Source organism: Muntiacus reevesi, chromosome 16, assembly GCF_963930625.1.
Source record: "Muntiacus reevesi chromosome 16, mMunRee1.1, whole genome shotgun sequence".
NCBI classification, from domain to species: domain Eukaryota; kingdom Metazoa; phylum Chordata; class Mammalia; order Artiodactyla; family Cervidae; genus Muntiacus; species Muntiacus reevesi.
This window is the reverse complement of record NC_089264.1, coordinates 52,121,518-52,142,848: the sequence shown is the minus strand read 5'-3', so window position 1 is coordinate 52,142,848 and position 21,331 is coordinate 52,121,518. Positions and strand designations below refer to the sequence as shown.

The window sequence follows — 21,331 nt, the reverse complement described above, 5'->3', positions numbered from 1 at the left end:
GAGATAAGGGTGCCAGTGTGGTCAGGTTCTAGTTAGAATCTTCTTCCAGATTGTAGCCTGCCCACTTCTCATATCCTCACGGGGTGAAAACAGAGTTAATCTCATGACTTTATTAACCACCCAAAACCATCACCTCCAAATACCTTCATGCTGTGGATTATATTTCAGTTTGGGGGTGATATGAACATTCAGACCATAACAGTACTTATGGCCTTTACTTATTCACATTATATGAAATTTCATACATTTTTGTAGAGAAATATGAATCTATTTGAATATAGGGTGGTGCTACCCCAGGCAACACTGATGATATTCATACATATATATCCAGGATCATTTATTTAAATTTACAACATTGTAACCAACACAATCTTCATTCACCAAAAATTTGGTATGATATTCATGAAATATTTGTGAAACTAAACATTCTAAATTCTATTCTTAATACTCAAGGAAAATAAAAGGACATTTATAAAATCTGTTTAATTACAAATTATTTTGTCTTCCTTTACAGAGTAGCAAACCTGATAAAATGTTTTCTCTCAGTTCCGTGAAGTTTTATCTTGGAGTGAAAAAGAAGATGAAGCCTCCAACAAGGTAAAGTTTGGAAGGGCAGAGCTGTTGAAAAAGTTACAGGAAAACCTGTCCAAGGATTTAGGGATCAATGGCATTAGTCTCACTCTTTCTAAGCTAAGCTTTAGATTCCTTAACCCCCCGCGAACATGTGGCAGGGGACCTGGGTGGGTGGTTATGGAGAGATGATGATGTTTCCACTCAAGTCAAGCTCCTGGGGAACTGCATCTCCTCTGTGTAGAACGAGAAATCCCCAGAAGGCCCTCATGACTGGGAAGTACATGGGTTTCTCCACATCCCATTCTCTGCTCAGTCACAGAATATTCCAGTCCGTCAGCCTACCAGAGGAAGAAAAATGCTGCCCTCCATCCTTCTTGGCTTTTTTTTCTTCCCCCCACTGGTAGATAATTTGCTTTACAATGTTGTGGGGGTTTCTGCCATGTATCAACGTGAATCAGAAATACATATATATATTTGGTTTTGTCTATTAATACATATATATGTATATTTCCTTTTCCCATGCCATGCCTCTAGGCTGTCAGAGTTCCAGGCTGGCTCACTGTGTTACATAGCAGCTTCCCACTAGTTATCTATTTTTCACATGATAGTGTATGTATGTTAATATTACTTCCTCAGTCTGTCTTCCCTTCCCCTGCTGTGTCCAGCGGTCCGTTCTCTATATCTGTGTCTCCATTTCTTCTTCATAAACAGGTTCAGCAATACTGTTTTTCTAGATCCCATACATATGCATTAATATATGACATTTGTTGCTTTTAGGACATCCTGGTCCTGGCTCTATAATTTGCCCTCTTTGTTTTACTGAATTTGGTAATAAACTCACAGCACATGGGTAGTAGAAAGTGCACTCTTTAAACATTATGCTCCTCACTAGCACTTGAACCAACCCAGCATTTGAGTTATACCATGCTTATTCATCACGGATTACTTTGATTAGCTAATTAAAGTTTGTACCAATACTTTTAATATCATGAAACATCATTTTAATGAACTGTATATGATTTCAGATTGTATTACTAAAATTGTACTCACTTTTGCCTCTGTGCTTAATTTCTTAGCCCAGCACATGTATCTGTGTTGTGACTGGTACATTCTTTCAAATTTCTCACAATATCAATAAGTCAGTATGTGTATTTTACTTTGGCCATTTTTCTAGACATCTGTCCTTACTCAGCCCACAATATCCCCACTGCCTCATAACATCATGAGACTCTTTCCCGCTGTGTTCTTTCAACATATCTATAATTTTATAGCCAAATCCCTCAATATCCATCATTTATCTCTAGATGTATCATACCCAGCGAATCATCACTTGTGGATATCAATTCTGTTATGCTTTCCCACCATTAAATATTACCTCCTTAAAATTTCATCCTGTGTATTATATTGTAAAATGAATCATTTTTAATATGTATATGTGTTTCTTTTCCCCCCCATATGATGCAGCTGGGGATTGACAGCATATTCTGAAAAACATCACTGGTAAGTTGCTAACAGATTTTGGATTTGATATATTGATGATAACGACAGTAAATAATGTTATTATTTGACAGATAGATCTAGAGACAAGAAACATTTCTTTTAAGTGAAGTTAAACTCTCTTCTAAATACCTTGAGCCTAAAAAGAGAATACGAGATTTGCTTCAGGGTTTAGGTCTATTTAAGTCTCATGTATCTTATTTGCCAACACTTCAAGAAAAACTACACATGATTTCTTACTAGTTATTATATAAATGTGGAATCTCTGGTTTTAAGGGATAAGCAGACAAAATTCAGTTTTAAATTAAGGATAAGAACTCTCTAAAACTCAAATATAAAGAAAAGACCTTGGCTTCAAACCAGTTCTTTCTGTAGAGTACTTCTTTCCATTGATGTCACCGGGATCTAGCCACTCTCAGAGACTGGACTAGATGTCTCCTTCTCCCCCATCTCCCTGTGTCTAATCCATACCAGATCTGCCTCTTAATTCTCTGATCCACACATACCCTCTATCTTTGGAGCCTTCTCCAGCTGCCTGGATCAGTCCAGGAGTCTTAAGTGCTCTTCATGCCTCTGACTTTGATTTTTGTTTCCAACACATTCTCCACCCAGCACTGAAGAGATTTTCTAAAATGTATCATATTTCTTTTCTGCTTTAACTCATCTGTGATTCCTAAAAAGTAGGGTAAAGTATACGGTTGTTGGCACAGCAACACTAAGTCCTTTAATATGTATCTCCCGTGACTTTCCCACATTTTTACTTAATGATAAAACAATGTTTTTAATTCACTATACATGCCTTGCTGCTTCATATCATATGTTTAATATCCGTGCTGTCTTCACTATACCTTCTTCCATAGTGTATGCTCCCCCTTCCCTCATCACTTTTATCTTCTTCCTGCTGATCTGGCAGACTCAGCTGTCACTTTTTATTCAAACCATAGCTGAAATGAGGGAGAAAGTCTTATCAGATAACTCTCCTTTCTAATCCATTTATTTCTTCTTTACATCTACGGTATCTTGTGCTGGTGGATCCATAACTAACATGATTTGTAGAGGGAACAGTTTTCTTGGGCATGGCAATAGGAAAGGACACTGTCTTCATGAGAATCTAGTGGCAGAAGCAAGGATTATTTTTAGAAGTTTCATTCTAACATTTTTCTAAATTATTAGTAAGGGTATAAAAATAACTACTTTGAAATTCTAACGTCAGTTACAAGATTTTCCACCTCATCCCCAATTGTGCTGCTTCTGTGTTTATGTTCAACTTGACATTTTTTTTTTCCCTCACTGTGTTATAGTTTGTTTACATTCCTGCCTTTCCTAATAGACTATGCGAACCTTGAAGGCAAGACCTCTGTTTTGCGTAGGTTTTCAGTAGGTTACTGAATCAGTGTTACTGGACATGTAGTGGTTTTTTCTCATTTAGCTCATTTTTCATGAGTCTTGTTGGGTATTAATGTTGATAATCACATGGACTGTGACTGTCTAAAAAATCTGCTGTTAAGAAAATATACACATTTTTTTTTCTTAGGCTCAATTTCTGGGTAAAAACATCTTTTACCATCATGTACCTGAAAAAACAAATGACATTTACCTTTCTGCATTTCCAAAAAATACCGTTTATCATTTTTTGGCAGTTATCAAAGCCTTTAGCTATATTTTGGTTAAACTGGCATATTTATACTACTGTTTTGATAGCAGAAGCCTGAAGCAACTTGTACTGAAGTACTTCCATTTTGGTTGCATTATGTCATTAATTGGGAGAAACCCAAAGAGATTTCTGATCACTTAATCACTTACTTGCCAAACAAATACACTGGAAAATTCCTTTGTCCTTTTGAATTATATATTTTATAAACCTTGTCTTACAGGCACCTGTGTTGTGAGAGTTCACAAACTCAAACAGAGTGGATGGCCAATATCTTTATTGCCCAGGTATGATACCTATTTCAACTATCTAGTGAAGTGTGACAACTATTTATAGGAAATGTTAGTGTGCTGGTAGTTTCCAAAGAATTTTTAATGAGTCTTTTGTGTATACATTTATTTTCTCATTCATGACTTTTTAAATACACGAGGACCCAGATCTACCCACTACTGTATAAGATAGAGTTTACTCTTTGTTGAGGCATCTTTTTTCCCCAGCCCAGCGGCTCCTTAGCTTGGGGCAGCATCTGGCTTCAAGATGGTGGAATAGGAAAAAGAGGGGCTTGTCTGAGCTCTTGTCCTTCAGAGTCCCAGTGGATCTGTGTTTAGAAAATGTGTTCTGTTCATTTTTCCCAATTTTATTAGAAGGTAGTTGCTTTACAATGTGTGCTAGTCTCCACTATAGCAAAGTTAATCACCGTACATATACTCTCCCCCTCTTGGGCTCCCTGCCCATTCAGGCCCCACAGTGCATTGAGTGGAGTCCCCTGTGCTGTCCAGGATGTTCTCATTAGTTATCTCCTCTACACACAGTCAACCCGTGCACATGCGGCAATCCCAATCTCCTAATTCCTCCCATGCCGCTCCAACCCACCCTCATTTCCCCCTTGGTATCCATGTATTTCTTCTGTGTCTGCATCTCTATTTCTGTTTTACAAATAAGATCATCTAGAAAAATGGTACAGATGATCTTATTTGCTCTTTTCCTTCCTGTTCCCCCCATGTGCTCCTGCTTTTTCTAAAACAAGGATGGGAACCTACATTTCTTTAATACATACTGTGTAATTCATGTATTTTCCTCGCAACGAATTGTGCATGACGCTGCTTATAGATAAGACAACAAAAGTTTACGAAAGGCTCCGTGATTTGCTTAGGACCATACATTCAGTTAGTGGTTTAACCCAGAGGCCAACACTTACCCTCAGTTTCCCATTTAGTCTCCTCCCGACTGGAGGACTCACTCCTGCAGTGAAGGATAGAATAGTCCCGTTAATAGGACTGGTTTCTTCCCCAAGCTTGTCTGGCCAGACTCCCAGCAGTGCTTCCCCAGCATTGAAATTCACTGGTAACGATTAAGTTGCCACTCTTTATTACCAAGGGTGTGCTTCCCTGTTTCTCTTACAAGTGAGAAGTTAATTCACCCTCAAATCTTGTCCTTATTTGTTTTGAAAACCATTTTCTCTGTTCATTTAATTTATTAACCTTTCCAGTGGTTAATAAACACTGCTTTTCTCAGCCTGACCCTACTACTACTCCCTGGGAATACATTTCCAGAAAAAGTCCAGTGGCTAACTTTTTTAGAGCCTTTTCTCTTTTTGTGACTGTTTAAAAATTTAGATATTCAAGTCCTACTTTAAAGAAAGAAGGCTTGAAGTAATAGTAAAATTAGAACCACAGAGTCTAAAACTGGTACAGTATCTGGTTATGGCACAACTGAATTGTTTTCATTTTTATGACTGAAGTCATTAGATGCTGTAGTTGAAAATCAAGGTGTCAATAGCCAGGAAACCGAGCTTGCTCTCACCACCAACTTATTTCTCCTTGCCTCGTTGGCCTCAGAGACTCAGTCCAATTACATTTCTTCAGTTCATTCCACTTCTTAGGACTAAGGTAAACACAAAGGTCCTTTTGGATTTGAGGATTTAATGGTTCACCTCCATGGGGAAAGAGACAGGAATGTAGCAAACGTTAATATATATGTTAATACACACACACACACGAAACCCAGCAGTGAACAATGAGTTCTTTCTCGTGCCCAGAATACTTTTCTAATATCCATCCCCACTCTCACCCCTGCCTCAACAAAAGTCTTCAGCTTACCTGTCACATCCTCAGAAAAAACCTTCCCTGACCTTCAGACCAATCAGACCTTAGAGCTGTAGGAACCCTCAGCATCCTGAACTTGAACATTGTTAATACTAAGAAGCATTTGTGTATTTAAGTTCCTTATGTCTGTCTGTCCTACTAAAATGTAAACCCCATGACAGGAAGGACTCAGTCTTACTAGAACTACATGTTTATCTGCATCACGGGATCCAGTGCATCTTACAAAGTACATGCTCAAGTTAGTATTCTAAGCCGGTAAAGAGAATAATCAGGTAAAATTTCAAATAGATATTAGTGTGGTAAAATAAAAAAATAAGCTAGGGAAAGGAAAACCAGTGTGACTGACGTAAGGAGGACATTAACTGAGGAGGAGTCTCAGGGGACACCTTTCTGAGTAGCTGACGGGTGTGCTGAGACCTGTGTGAAATAAGGAAGCCAAGTGTGCAGGAGAGTCAGAACATTCCAGGGGGTGGGGCCAGCAAGGACATAATCTTGACTCATTCCATGAACACCCGGAAAGCCTATCTTGGAGAGGACATAAGAGATGACGTAGACCCAGTTTAGGAGTTTTAGTGGGAAACAAGGGAAAGATATAATCAGCTCTTATTACGGGAAAAAAGTAATTATGGTTCCTTTGCTGAGCTGCACTTTAGGGGTCAAAGATGGAAGCAGGAAGAACAGCCATGTGGAAGAAGACAGCAGCTCAGATTAGGTATCAGGGGGTCTGGTAAGGCTATTCAGATTCAGGAATATTTGAAGGTGGAGCCAGTAAGTCTTACCAATTGATCAGCTATACAGTTTGAGAGTAGTAGAAATGAAGAGTCCTAGTTGTTTGGCCTCTGGCAGCTGGTGAATGTAAGTGATAGTATCAGAAGTACAGAAGAAGACAGAGTTCAATTTGGGCCACATGAAATTTGAGATGCGCGTTGGACATACAAGTGGATACGCTGAATAGCAGGTTTAGATGTATGGATCAAAAATTCAGGCAAAATTTGGGGGCTGAAATGTAAATTTGACAGAAGTCAGCATTTGGATTATATTAAATGCCATGAGAGGATCCAGTGAGATGAGAGAGAGAATATACAGAGAGAATTAGAATACAAAATTGGAGAGACGAGGGCTGTAGTGAGAGAGGGAGGACAGACAAATAAGCCCTAGGACATCCCAAACTTTAAAGGTCAAACAGAAGAGGAAAATTGAGCAAAAGAAACGAGTAGCTTTGAGAAAGCAGGAAACCAGGTGATAGGTGCAGAGAATTCGATCAAGGAATCAGAGGAGAATATGAAAGCAGCAGGGGCCTGGAGCAGATGTGAAGCAATGCGAGCAACTGCATGTGTTCATCACTGCAGAAAAAATTCATTATACAACAGTGTGTGACATATTTGTTCTCGGATTGTTGACTATATATTCTGACCCACTATGCAATTATAGATATGACTGGGGAAGAGCTATTTATAATCAGAGGAAATAGTTATTGGAAGGGAAGGAAGCCTTGTTTATATGGCTAGAGATGCAGAGAGATTGGTACATCTCATGGTGGGAAAATGAAATTGAATGATTACTAATAATTTTTCAATTATATCAGTGAGGTCACCACATGTGAGTCTGGGAGGGATATTACATATACAGAGACAAAATAAAAGGTGAGAAATTACCTTCAGAGAGTGAGAAAGCTAGTTGTACTATAGTAGAATGTCCAGGGAGTGCTGAAAGCTCATTTGAAATTTTAGGATAAGTTTAAAGTGAGATGACTCTCCAGACTGATCTATTCTTTTTTTGCCTCCATCAATTTGGAGGTACCCACAGAGTAAGTACAATTGGGTTTTACTATGCTTGGGGTTTTATCAGGCAAGTGTGATAGGAGAAGCAGCCCAGCCTTGATTTATAAGGATGTGAGTATACTGATTGACCATTAAATCTAAGCCAGACTGTTAAAGAAGTGGGGAAAAATGTGAAAAGTAGAATGGATAGAAGGTCTGAGGAAGTCTAAGGTATATTCAGAGTGCATGAAGCTAAACTAAGTTATCTGGAAAGATGCCAAGGTCAGAAATTGAGAGGCAGAACCTTGTTAATGGCAGCATTATTCACCATAGGCATGGTATGGGAATAACCTATGGATGGATGAATGGATAAAGAAAATGTGTATTCATACATATATATAGTGGAATATTATTCAGCCCTAAAAAAGGAAATCTATCATTTGGGACAGTGTGAATGAACCTGGAAGGCATTATGCTAAATGAATTAAGCCAGACAATTATTGCATGGCATCCCATATAAAAGTCAAACTCATAGAATATGACAGTGGTTGCCAGGGGATGTGTGGGGGGTAGGGAGTAAGGTTGGTGAAAGGGTATATACTTTTGGATACATGATGAATAAAATCTGAGGATCTAATAGGTGACATGGTGAGTGCCATTCAATAACACTGTATTATAAAATTTAAATTTTCTAAGAGAATAGAACTCAAATATTCTAACCAAAAAGGCAGTTGGGAGGTGGGGGTAAATACATATGTGAGGTGATGAATGTGTTGGTTAACTCGATGGGGTGAATCCTTTCACAGTGTATGCATGTAGTCATCATGCCTTTTATTTGTCAATTATACCTCAGTAAAGCCATGGAGGAGAATGATAAAAGAAAGTGAGAGGCAGGAATGAAGATTTGAGGGTGTGATCACTGGTTATAATAATGAGATCCTCATCTGTATGCTCCATGAAATACGATTTTTTGAAGTCACTTATACATAACTATAAATGTTATCAGAACATATTATTTATGTCTTAAGATTTATGGTGGGAAAAATATTGCTACCTCTTGGATCAATCCAGTGAGAACTAATTAGCCAGTATTCACAGCATTATATATATATATATCATGTCAGAAAAAATAATGTTTAGAAACTACATTTGTTCTTTGATTTCTTGCAATACCATTTAATATATATACTATACACCAGTCAATAAAAGCCTAGGCATTCATTCATAGGGTTACCTAATTCCTTCCCATCCGTTTTTTCCCAGCTTTACATGTTGGGAATGTCCCAATTCTGTAATATGAGTTGTTTTACCGAGTTTAAGACTGTGATATAAAAATATGAAACTTGTAACTTTCTGATTGAAATATTGCATAACCATTGCAGATTTGCTGAACCAAAGTAAGCACTTCACTGACACTCAAGGGTAGATTTGATGCCAAGGCAATAACTGCTAATGACAGGCCATACACTGTAGGATCCTCAAGGACGGACTGAGATAATATTTGTATATTGGTAAGCGCAAAGTGTAGCAGAATGCCCTTCAGTATAACTTAGCTGCTGTTTTATAGTGAGTATAAAGTTTGTTGAAATAGTTCTTTTGCTATAAAACACAACATTAAAATACTAATTGCAGCATAAGAATACGACTCTGTTCAGTCTTGAGTAGAGGAAAAGAATGAGTAGGCATTTAGCTATATGGTTTACCAGATGGTTTTCATTTCATCATAACATCTGTAAACTCATTGTGTGTGGTTGATATTTTGTATTTCTTTCATAGATTGCTGTCTGAAAATCGATTTGTTTCTCCCAGCTTCTAAAAATTAATCTACCCTGAGGAGTATAAAAAGTCTTTAAAAGATTTTTCTTTTGTATGTGTATCTTAAGGATTTATCATTCAAGAGCTTATATTTTTACCCATGGGTGTTTACCCCCTTTGCAAAATTACCTTTTTTCCAGTCATATCTATAATTGCTCACTGGCCAGAATATGTAGTCAACAATTTGAGCACAAATACGTCACACTCTCTGTTGTACAATGATTTTCAGTAGAAATGTTTGTGTACAAGGTAACATTTCTTAGGAATTCAATTAGGTGAAAAAGAAACATTTTTCAAAAGGTCATAAAATAAAGATAATTTTTCTGCTAGCCATGCCTTAGGTTGACTTGAGGGTATATATAATGTCAAATTATTTTGACACTGAAAGTTATCTTCAGTGGTAAGAGAAAATGAATGTGTAGTTATTTTGATTACAGGGCCTAGAAATGTAGACAGGTATATTATTTTTCTTCTACAAAGAGATTTACTGGTTTCTGTAAATATTTTCCCCCTTTTGGTTTGATAAGTAGTACAGAAGGCATATTTCTGAAGCTTAGAAATTGAACTGAGACCTCAAAGCTCAGTTCACTTAAGAGTTTTACATCCTCAAGCGGTGCTACCATGAGAATCAACATCATAATTACAAACAACCTTCTCGTGAAAAGCAGATCACCTGACTTGGATAGATGGGAAGGGAGCCCAGTGACTATAAACTTGGAGGAGCACATAATAAAGTCACACACCCACAGCAAGAAATTGTGTTTCCACAGCATGAAAATGATATATGGCCACCAGCTGGAAAGGAACGAAAACGTTCTATAACCAAAAATCCCAAAATTGGAGGTTTGCCTCTGATTCCCATCCAGCATGACAGAAATGCAACGCAAGCCCGGAGAGAGATTGAGGTAAGATTAGGATGTTTGTTTTTACATCAATCATAATAACATGTGTTTTCTTACGTCTTAATGTGGTTAAAGGCATCAGTTACCTCATTGGTTTCAAGAGCACAGGAAAAATCACATCCATCAAGAAACTGTATGAATAATCCTATGCCACTCTTTGAGGTTTTATATTTTGTTAACCTAAATAAAAGTAATATTAACAATGTTATTGATCACTCAATTAAATATGCATGATACCACTTAGATTTTTTTTTATCCCTAAAGTGACCAAGAATGTTAAATATGTATACAGAAGTTTCTGGTGGTAAAAAATCAGTCTCAAATTAGCCTTACAAGTACACTTGTAACCTCCTTACAATGAGCCCAGAGCAGAATATGTCGAGAGCCATGGTAACAAGACTTGGCGGTAACACAATCAAATTCCAGTGGTTTGGGAACCCATGGGGCAGCTCAGTTAATTTAAGGAATGGCAGGACGACCCTTGAGCATCAATAAAGATTTGGCATCTTTCACAAAAACTATGTTTTCCTTTTCACTTTGAAGGGTAGGGTGAACATAAGTAGCACTGGCCTTGATTCAGACAAAGACACAGGCTGTACATCTCAAAACTCATTAGACAATTTGCAGCTAATGTGCATTTCAGAACATTAAATGAGTCCTTCAAAACAAGAAAAGCACGCAGAAGACAGTGTTGTTTCTTCTTAGAGCCCAGATTTGTCATTAAGCTGCATGAGTTTTTTAAGTTTTATTGCAATATAGTTGATTTACAAAGTTGTGTTAGTTTCAAGTGTAACAGGAATAACTTTTGAGAGACAAAAGCCATTTTAGTGATCAGATTTTTAAACAGTGTTTTTCCATCACTTTCTTTCCTTAAACATTTATCCCACTGTACTATCCCTTTTCTCTAAAAGATAAAAGCTTTGAAAATAATGGTTTATTTACTCTGTTGCCTTCTGTCCTGATGTAATCAAAGGGAAGAATAAGACAAGACAGCAAAAACTCAGGAGCTTGTCTCTTCTGCCATTCTGCACTTAAAAGGTTTTTCTTCCTAATAAACTGCTTTGCAGAACTGTGGATTCCTCAAATAATCTAGAATCTTCATTTTAAGAGTCATGTTTGGGAACCCAGTTTAGGGGACATAGAAATGTAGGGAATAGATATGCCCTGCTATGACCCTAGCTTCTCCTGACATTGCCTCAGGATCAATTACGGAGCAAAGCAAAAGTAAATTTTAGGATCAAAGTATGTTAACCAGTATCCAGTATAGAATACACAGTTGTTTGTTACTCAACCTCAAATCCAGAATTTCAGAGGCAATTTTTTTTTAACATTCTTGAGATCAGAAAACTGATGAACAAAAGCTATAACCAAATTGATTTCAAAGGTTTTGAAAACAATTTTATGAAATATTAATTTCTGGAAAATGTTAGTAAAATATAGCAAGTTTTTTCGTAAGTGTGGGAATTAAACAAATTTGACAAAGAAAAATTTTAAATGTTTGATGTTTTTCTGTGATAAATAATGCTTTAATTGGTATAAGTTTTATTTGGTAATGTTTTTCACTGAAAACCATTAAAGTTTAAAAAAAGAAAAATTAAAATTGCAAGTTTTCACATGAACCAAATAAAGTATTTTTTATTGAGCTTATGTAAATATGTAGTATATTAATAAATGACAATATTACTAGCTAGCTTAATACAGTCTAAAGTCAGTCAATGGATATAGTCAAGAAAATTGCTTAAATTGTTGACAGATTGGTGCATTTGGTGACTTCCCATTTCATGAGCTGTCTTGCTTTCAAGAGGTTCATTTAAAAGTTGTATGAGAATACCTCCTCCAAGCAAGGAAGGCTTCCTGGAGGCAGTAACTTCTAAAATTAATTGAGTAAATTAGTAGTGAGTTAGAGGAAGTAGGTTGTTGACAAATCATACATGAAGAGGCAAACAGTGCTTAAGAACACACAAGCTAAATGATACCGATGGCCCTCCTACTTCTTGCGTTCCTTCTTAACTTGTATACATTGTGCTCAGCTTTTATCTGTACCTGCTAGGGATAATAAAAAGCCCTTACTTCATAGGGTAGTATTCTCTCTGCTGGGAGATGAACTCCATTTCAGATCCTCATTTCCATTCGAACAGTTTTCTCTGACATAAACTGGCATCCTCTGGACCAAGCCACCTCTTGCTTTCCTAATTTCATAGTTTATCAGTCTTTCTTTTTGAATTATTAATATCTTAAGGACAGTGAAGCACATAAAGGATGCCTTTTTCCCCATGGTGTCAATGCCCTTGGCTTTCCCCACAACACACATGGCACTCCACATACCATATCATCATACAAAGTACTCACTTTCACATCCTCTTGATGTTTATCAATTCACTTCACCACCCTTCCCCACCTTCATATAAAGTTATATTATTTACTTTAATATTATAGTTTTACTTGAAATTTTAACATTATCTGTATTAATGAATGTGTATGTGCTAAATTGGTATGCTCAAGAATGACATGGACTTCAGTTACAGCAACAGGAAATAGTTAAGAGATATTGAGGAGTAAAGAAGTTAGTCACAGAAATGAGGTACCTGATGAATAGCACAATGGAAATTTCAATAAGGTAATATAGTTCAGTTCAGTTGCTCGGTCGTGTCCGACTCTTTGTGACCCCATGAACCGCAGCACTCCAGGTCTCCCTGTCCATCACCGACTCCCGGAGTCCACCCAAACCCATGTCCATCGAGTCAGTGATGCCATTCAACCATTTCATCTTCTGTTGTCCCCTTCTCCTCCTGCCCCCAATCCTTCCCAGAATCAGGGTCTCTTCCAATGAGTCAGCTCTTCACATCAGGTGGCCAAAGTATTGGAGTTTCAGCTTCAGCATCAGTCCTTCCAATGAACACCCAGGACTGATCTCCTTTAGGATGGACTGGTTGGATCTCCTTGCAGTCCAGGGGACTCTCAAAAGTCTTCTCCAACACCACAGTTCAAAAGCATCAATTCTTCGGCGCTCAGCTTTCTTTATAGTCCAACTCTCACATCCATACATGACCACTGGAAAAACCATAGCCTTGACTAGATGGGCCTCTGTTGACAATGTCTCTGCTTTTTAATATGCTGTCTAGGTTGGTCATAACTTTCCTTCCAAGGAGCAAGCATCTTTTAATTTCATGGCTGCAGTTACCATCTGCAGTGATTTTGGAGCACAGAAAAATAAAAGTCAGCCACTGTTTACCCATCTATTTCCCATGAAGTGATGGGAAATGATCTTAGTTTTCTGAATGTTGAGCTTTAAGCCAACTTTTTCACTTTCCTCTTTCAGTTTCATCAAGAGGCTCTTTAGTTCTTCTTCACTTTCTGCCATAAGGGTGGTGTCACCTGCATATCTGAGGTTATTCATATTTCTCCTGGCAATCTTAAGCTTGTGCTTCTTCCAGCCCAGCATTTCTCATGATGTACTCTGCATATAAATTGAATAAGCAGTGTGACAATATACAGCCTTGATGTACTCCTTTTCCTTTTTGGAACCAGTCCGTTGTTCCATGTCCAGTTCTGTTGCTTCCTGACCTGCATATAGGTTTCTCAAGAGGCAGATCAGGTGGCCTGGTATTCCCATCTCTTTCAGAATTTTCCACAGTTTATTATGATCCACACAGTCAAAGGCTTTGGCATAGTCAATAAAGCAGAAATAGATGTTTTTCTGGAACTCTCTTCCTTTTTTGATGATCCAGTGGATGTTGGCAATCTGATCTCTGGTTCCTCTGCCTTTTCTAAAACCAGCTTGAACATCTGAATTCACGGTTCACGTACTGCTGAAGCATGGATTTTAAGCATTACTTTACTAGCATGTGAGATGAGCACAATTGTGCAGTAGTTTGAGCATCCTTTGGCATTGCCTGTCTTTGGGATTGGAATGAACACTGACCTTTTCCAGTCCTATGGCCACTGCTGAGTTTCCCAAATTTGCTGGCATATTGAGTGCAGCACTTTCACAGCATCATCTTTCAGGATTTGAAATAGCTCAACTTGAATTCCATCACCTCCTCTAGCTTTGTTCATAGAGATGCTTTCTAAGGCCCACTTGACTTCACATTCCAGGATATCTGGCTCTATGTGATCACACCATCGTGATTATCTGGGTCGTGAAGATCTTTTTTGTACAGTTCTTCTGTGTATTCTTGCCACCTCGTCTTAATATCTTATGCTTCTGTTAGGTCCTTACCATTTCTGTCCTTTATTGAGCCCATCTTTGCATGAAATGTTCCCTTGGTATCTCTAATTTTCTCAAAGAGAGCTCTAGTCTTACCCATTGTATTGTTTTCCTCTATTTCTTTGCATTGATCACTGAGGAAGGCTTTCTTATCTTTCCTTGCTATTCTTTGGAACTCTGCATTCAAATGGGAATATCTTTCCTTTTCTCCTTTGCTTTTTGCTTCCCTTATTTTCACAGCTATTTGTAAGTCCTCCTCAGACAGCCATTTTGCTTTTTTGCATTTCTTTTTCTTGGGGATGGTCTTGATTCCTGTCTCCTGTACAATGTCACCAACCTCCATCCACAGTTCATCAGGTATTCTGTCTATCAGATCCATCCCTTAAATCTATTTCTCACTTCCACTGTATAGTCATAAGGGATTTGATTTAGGTCACACCTGAATGGTTTAGTGGTCTTCTCCACTTTCTTCAATTTCAGTCTGAATTTGGCAATAAGGAGTTCATGACCCAAGCCACAGTCAGCTCCCGGTCTTGTTTGTGCTGACTGTATAGAGCTTCTCCATCTTTGGCTGCAAAGAATATAATCAAACTGATTTCAGTATTGACCGTCTGGTGATGTCCATGTGTAGAGTCTTGTCTTGTGTTGTTGGAAGAGGGTGTTTGCTATGACCAGTGTGTTCTCTTGGCAGAACTCTATTAGCCTTTGTCCTGCTTCATTCTGTACTCCAAGGCCAAACTTGCCTGTTACTCTAGGTGTTTCTTGACTCCTACTTTTGCGTTCCAGTCCTCTATAATGAAAAGGACATCTTTTTTGGGTGTTAGTTCTAGAAGGTCTTGTACGTCTTCATAGAACAGTTCAGCTTCTTCAGTGTTACTGATCGGGGCATAGACTTGGATTACCGTGATATTGAATGGTTTGCCTTGGAAACAAATGGAGATCATTTTGTCATTTTTGAGATTGCATCCAAGTACTGCATTTCAGACTCTTTTGTTGACTAGGATGGCTACTCCATTTCTTCTAAGGGATTCCTGCCCACAGTAGTAGATATAATGGTCATCTGAGTTAAATTCACCCATTCCAGTCCATCTTAGTTCACTGATTCCTAGAATGTAGATGTTCACTCTCGTCATCTATAGTAGTATATTGTCATCTATAGGTAGTATAAGGGAAAGTATAAAAGTAAAATTGATGCAAAACAGGATGATTGTATTGAAGAGGCTAGATGACTAGTGCGTGCTAAGTCACTTCAGTCGTTTCTGACTATGCGACTCTATGGACTGTAGCCCGCCAGGCTCCTCTGTCTATGGGGATTCTCTTCGCAAGAATACTGGAGTGGGTTGCCATGCCCTCCTCCAGGGGATTTTCCCTACCCAGAGATTGAACCCATATCACTTATGTCTCCTGCATTTGCAAGTGGGTTCTTCAACACCAGCAGCACCTGAGAAGCCCGTAATTGGCCTCTAACTATTACATCAGAATCACCATGTCTGCCAGTAGTTGAAAAGAGAACTGCCATTATGATATATAAAACCACTCTATATTGATCCTTGATTTTCCTGAGTAGTAGATACCAAGTGAAACTTTTAATAAGATTCATATTGATTTATAAACTCCCCATCACATCCCTATGTTTAAATAGCCATCATTTTTATTAATCCTCTCTCATTTTTCTTTTTGTACTGTGATAAAATACATTTTCCATTTTAAGCAGTTTACATGCACAATTCATTAATTACATTCACATGTCTGTTCAGCCATTCTAACTTATTCTAATGAAACTCTGGAATTAAGCTAGATACTAAACAACTAACTATTTCTTCTTCTCAGGTTTAGAGTAGAAGTATTTCTCTGAGACGTATAATCATGAGCTTATCAGAAAATTCCAAATTGTAAAATTATGTCCCAATCTGCTGGACTTCAGGAAGATAAAACAGAATATGATAAAATATTACACATTTGAATTTTTTTAACTTTTCTTCATCCCTTATTCAGAAAATATTTATTGGTAATTTCCCATCTGCAGGCACTGTGATAAGTTCACTTATCAGTGAACAAATCAAACAAAAGCTCAAAACAAAACCCTCCTTGCAGTGTGTTGAGTTTCCAGCAGCATTCAGATAATCACAAGAGGTATGAATAGCTTACTAGAATACTAGAAAGAGCACTATGGAGAAAAATAAAGAGGTGAGGTGTTGCCCTTTGAACATTACATTGGCCGTCCTTAGTCAAAACACTGGTTAGGCTACTTAGTTCCATTTTATTCAAAGTAGTATTTTTTTATTTTATGTTGGAGTATAGTTGATTCACTGTATTGTGGTCTACAGCAAAGTGATTCAGCTATACATACATATGTATCTATCCTTTCTCGAATTATTTTCCCACTTAGGTTATTACAGGATATTGACCAGAGTTCCCTGTGCTATGCAGGTCATCTGTTTTAAGTACAGCAGTGCTTTAGGTAGTATAGTCATTTTAACAATATTGATTCTTCCAACCAAAGAACATGTTGCCTTCCAAGCTAGATTCTTTGGGGGCTCCTCTTCCCATTGCCAGACCCCCTGGTTGGAAAGCCTCACGTGAAGCTCAGGACTTTTACTCCTGTGGGAGAACTTCTGCAGTATAGTTATTTTCTAGTTTGTGGATCACCCACCCAGTAGATATGAGATTTGATTTTATCATGATTATACTCTTCCTGCCATCTCATTGTGTCTTTTTGTCTTTGGATGTAGGTATCTTTTTATTTTTTTATTTTTTGTATGTATCTTTTAAAGGTTCCAGAGTGTGTGTGTGTTTTTGTCAATGGTTGTTCAGTTAGTTTTTTGGCATTTTCATAAGAATGAGTAAGCACACATACTTCTACTTGCCATCTGCAAAATAGCCCCATTCTTCATGTTACGTCACCATTTTCATTTCATCTTTCTCTCATTTATAATACAATAAAAATTTTTCCTTGGATTTCTTCTTTCTGTGCTTTGCAGTTTTTATGAGGAAATTTTGAAGAAATTGCTTTAACTCTTGTTTGTGAAAAGGAAAATGATTTATGCCTTCCCACTTGCCCCAACTCAGTTTTTTGGGTAGCCTTTCCCTGTGGCTCTGTACCCACGAGATGCTTACTTCTCTGTTGTTCGTTCTTTTATCTCACGTTTGGTTAGGTTGTAAGCCCCTTTGAGAATCTGAGGAGAGCTCTGGATGACAATACTTGCCCAGAGTCACAAGATGCCATGGACGACTGGTTATGAAAGCACACCTCTGTCCCAATGCAAGTTGTCTCATTGGATTTCTGGTGCTTGTAGACACAGTGGACAGGGCGTACTCTAGTCCACTGATACAAAAGTGGGTTTTAATACATAACTATATATTCCTTTCAGTGTTTTCACAAATATCTGTAGGATTCTAATAGGCATTATATGGAGAAAAGATTGCACTAGTCAAACATTTTTGGAGGAGAGAAAAAAAACAGAAAAGTAAGTTGAACAGGTTTTTCTTATAAAGTATTTCTCAGCTTCCTTAATATGTATTGTGAATCTCAAAGAGGGATCTATTACAAAGTGTATTTCCTGGACTTATGGCCACAGAGACCCTATTTTCCTCGGTACTTTGGGTGCAACACTGTAGGAATTACAGATGCATGAACATGTGACACATCCAAGCAGCAGTGAATTGAAAGAGGCAAGTTTAAAATGGGAGTCAATTTGAATAACTAGCTTGAAAGACATCTTTGAAGTGGTATGTTAAATGCTTGTTAAAATGAATTTCCGTGATCTCCATTTCAGTTGGTTTTGTAGCTCTGAGATCCATCTATAAATTCAGACCTGCTGCTAGTGCCAAAAGTCAAGTTAGAACCTAAGTCATAGAAATAAACTCTAATAAAAGCAGCATCAACTTTTACATGCCATGTATTCTTTAGGCAGAGTAGGCCAGATCTTGCTTCCCTCTGAGATGTTTTCTTTTATTTCAAGAGTGCAAAAGCAGAACTCGAAAGGCTGCGGCTCGGGGCCAAGCGTGACCAAGGTGGGGATGGCACCTTAAAGGAGAAAGCCTCCATCGTGGCCCAGTGCCTGGAGCAGAAGGACGAGAAGCTTCGAAACCGAACCAGAAAACACCGGAGTTTCAACTGTCTGGAGGACACAGAGGCTGAGGTCTTTCCAGGGCGACAGAAAGGCCATAAAGGCCTGAAGACACCGAGGAAGACTGAGGACAGGAATGGCAAAGATACTTTGGACTGCAATAATAAGTTGCCACCAAAAGTCATTGAAGAGCTTAGCGTGGTTCTCCAGCGATCAAGAACTGTTCCCAAAGAGGTACAGGCTGAGCAGGTGGTGCAGAAGGAAATAAAATGACTTGTCCTACAAATAACTTTTTTAAATATTGCGTACAGTGTCTGAAACCAAACTATTTCATGCTGGGTGAGATGTGTCTAGCTATCCTTAACCATTTAAAGAGCAATTTTAAACTATTAATATGTTTGTATATATGCGATAAGTGTAAGATTCACTGTGTTGTGGTCTGAACAAAGCTTGTACAGTTCGACTCTGTTAACCTTGCGTAGGAAGGCACTGGGTTACTTTGAGTGGCCAATCTTTGGAAGTACAGTTGACCCCTGAACAACATGCGGCAGGGGTTAGTGTGCTAATCTGTGTATAATTTATAGTCAGCCCCCATATCCGAAATCCCTCTGCATTTGTAGGTTCAACTGACTGTGGATCACTTAGTGCTCTAGGATTCACTTTCTAAAAATATCCACATATAAGTGGACCCATGCAGTTCAAAACCCACATTGATCAAGGGTCAACTATAGGTGTCCGTTAAGTGGTGTAAATTTATGAACAGAAATTGCAAACCGTACTGTATTATATAAAATGGTGTGTGTAAATGAAGCCTATGAAACTATATGTAACACATTTTGCACTTTGAGAAACCTTGTATATAAAGTTATCATACGTTTTTAGGTTTACATAGGGTCCAACCTTAGGGAAAAGAAAGGAAAGTGAGTTGAAAACGGGGAGGATTTATTTTAGTGGCTGCCTATCAAACAACACTGGGGTTTTAAAAAAGAGGCCAAGAATTAACACATGTCCTAAAAGCCAAGGAGGTCAGGTTGAGATTCATTCTAGCTTACTGTTGACCAGACCTTGCTCATGAGAAACTGCTTGTTAAAATAATCTAGTGGCTAAGTATTTCCCAAGATTAGTATTCAGCCAACACACATGAATAATGGCACTGGCCATTGGTGTCAGTGAACCAAGCGCAGTACCAGCCCATTCACTACACTTCAGTTCTCTGCAGGTGGCTGCCGAGGGGAGGCTTACACTGCATTGAAGGGGTCACGTATCGGGGACCTGGCGTGGATGCCGCCTGCACTGTTGCTGTGTACAAACAAATAAAGAGTTCCTTACTGGAACTCTGGTCATTCTGGTACGAGCAACAGTCATCATCACAGGGTTTTACTGTTTTTTTTTATTACTGTTTTACTTTGTATATTCATTTCTGAAGTAAGACTGAGTCGGAATTTACTGAAACTGTACAACATATGGCCATCTGGGGGTAGGAGTTAGATTAATTGCTATACTTTTGGGAGCTACTAGTTCCCTTTTAACCTAATCTTTTTTTTTTTCTTTTTAATAAAACAGGAATCGTCTTCCTATGCCTAATAAATAATGACAAAGCCCTCTATTTTTAATTCCACATAAATAGCAGCTACTAGGTTGGCTGTCTTTCTCAAACAATACCATCTAAATTATAGTTGGCAGGGGTAGCACTTTTCATCAGTTTCTTTAGAATTGTATTAGGTCTGGTGAGTTTTGATCAAAATTATTTTACTAGTAGGTAGCCAAGCTTTATTCCTACCATTTCCTACCCCCACCTCTGTTTTTCAGGTGTCTTGTCAGAATTTATCAGTATACAAAGGCCCGTACTTTTTTCAGTCCCATCATAGTACAGTAATATGCTGTTAAATACTCTGAATTTCTTCATTACAAAATACTGATCTCTTATACCTGGTGGTGATAAAATAGTTTACCAAGGATATGTGATATTTATTCTTTAAATCCACATAGGTTGGAATTTTCTTTTTAAGAGAGAAACTGCTGGTCAGTTTATGAAATAGGTGGCACCGCTGGGAAGCCTTCATAGCTATAAAGCAAGAATCATGGTGTTTAGAAAAAAAAAACTAAAACTATTATTTCTAGTAAATGGTAATATTTATGTTTTATGAAATAAGGGGACATGAAAATTATGCTGGATAATGGAACAGTATCTGGGTTTTTTTTTACCTGCCTTATTTGAATACTTTTGAAATTTGAGCTTAAAATCTAATAACTTCTATTTCCCTTCCTGTACAACTGTCTCCATTTTTCAAGTGTAAGATAAGGGCTAATGATGACATCTCATATATTTTGAGTAAAAATTAAAATTGTTTTACAAGTCCACCTGAATGTGACTGTTTTTTTCAGATTAACCACCTTCATCTTTTGAAAATAAACAAATAGATTGCATTTTAAAAAAATTCAATATATACTGCAAACTGTTAGTATTTTAACATGTCAGTATGAATATTGTTCTCTTTTAAATGATGAATATATGCAGACATGAAGAAACAAATTGATGGTACTCTTTCACTTCTGCAGCCCTAAAGTTAATAAAATTAAGCAAAAGTAATTGAAGCAAAAATATGATGTCCATATAACTATATTATTTGCTAATTTGAATTTATATTTGATAATTTTTAATGCTAAAATATACAAACTGTATTGTGAAAGTAATATTTTTGAAAATTCACCAAATTTATTTGGATAGACTGTAGTATCCAAATATTTGCA

The 21,331-nt window shown here is 37.6% G+C and overlaps 1 protein-coding gene across 2 annotated transcripts in view; it reads left to right on the top strand.

Annotated features, from left to right (window-relative positions):
* Positions 1–20,969, top strand: part of ARAP2 (ArfGAP with RhoGAP domain, ankyrin repeat and PH domain 2) — a 186,895-nt gene extending 165,926 nt beyond the window's left edge. For both annotated transcript variants that reach the window (XM_065907507.1, XM_065907508.1), the window contains 5 exons: positions 515–597; positions 2,038–2,073; positions 3,945–4,008; positions 10,172–10,306; positions 18,473–20,969. In XM_065907507.1, the coding sequence (XP_065763579.1) occupies positions 515–597; positions 2,038–2,073; positions 3,945–4,008; positions 10,172–10,306; positions 18,473–18,853 (699 nt within the window). In that variant the 3' untranslated portion in view covers positions 18,854–20,969. The remainder of the gene's footprint in view (positions 1–514; positions 598–2,037; positions 2,074–3,944; positions 4,009–10,171; positions 10,307–18,472) is intronic.
* Positions 20,970–21,331: the final 362 nt, after the last annotated feature.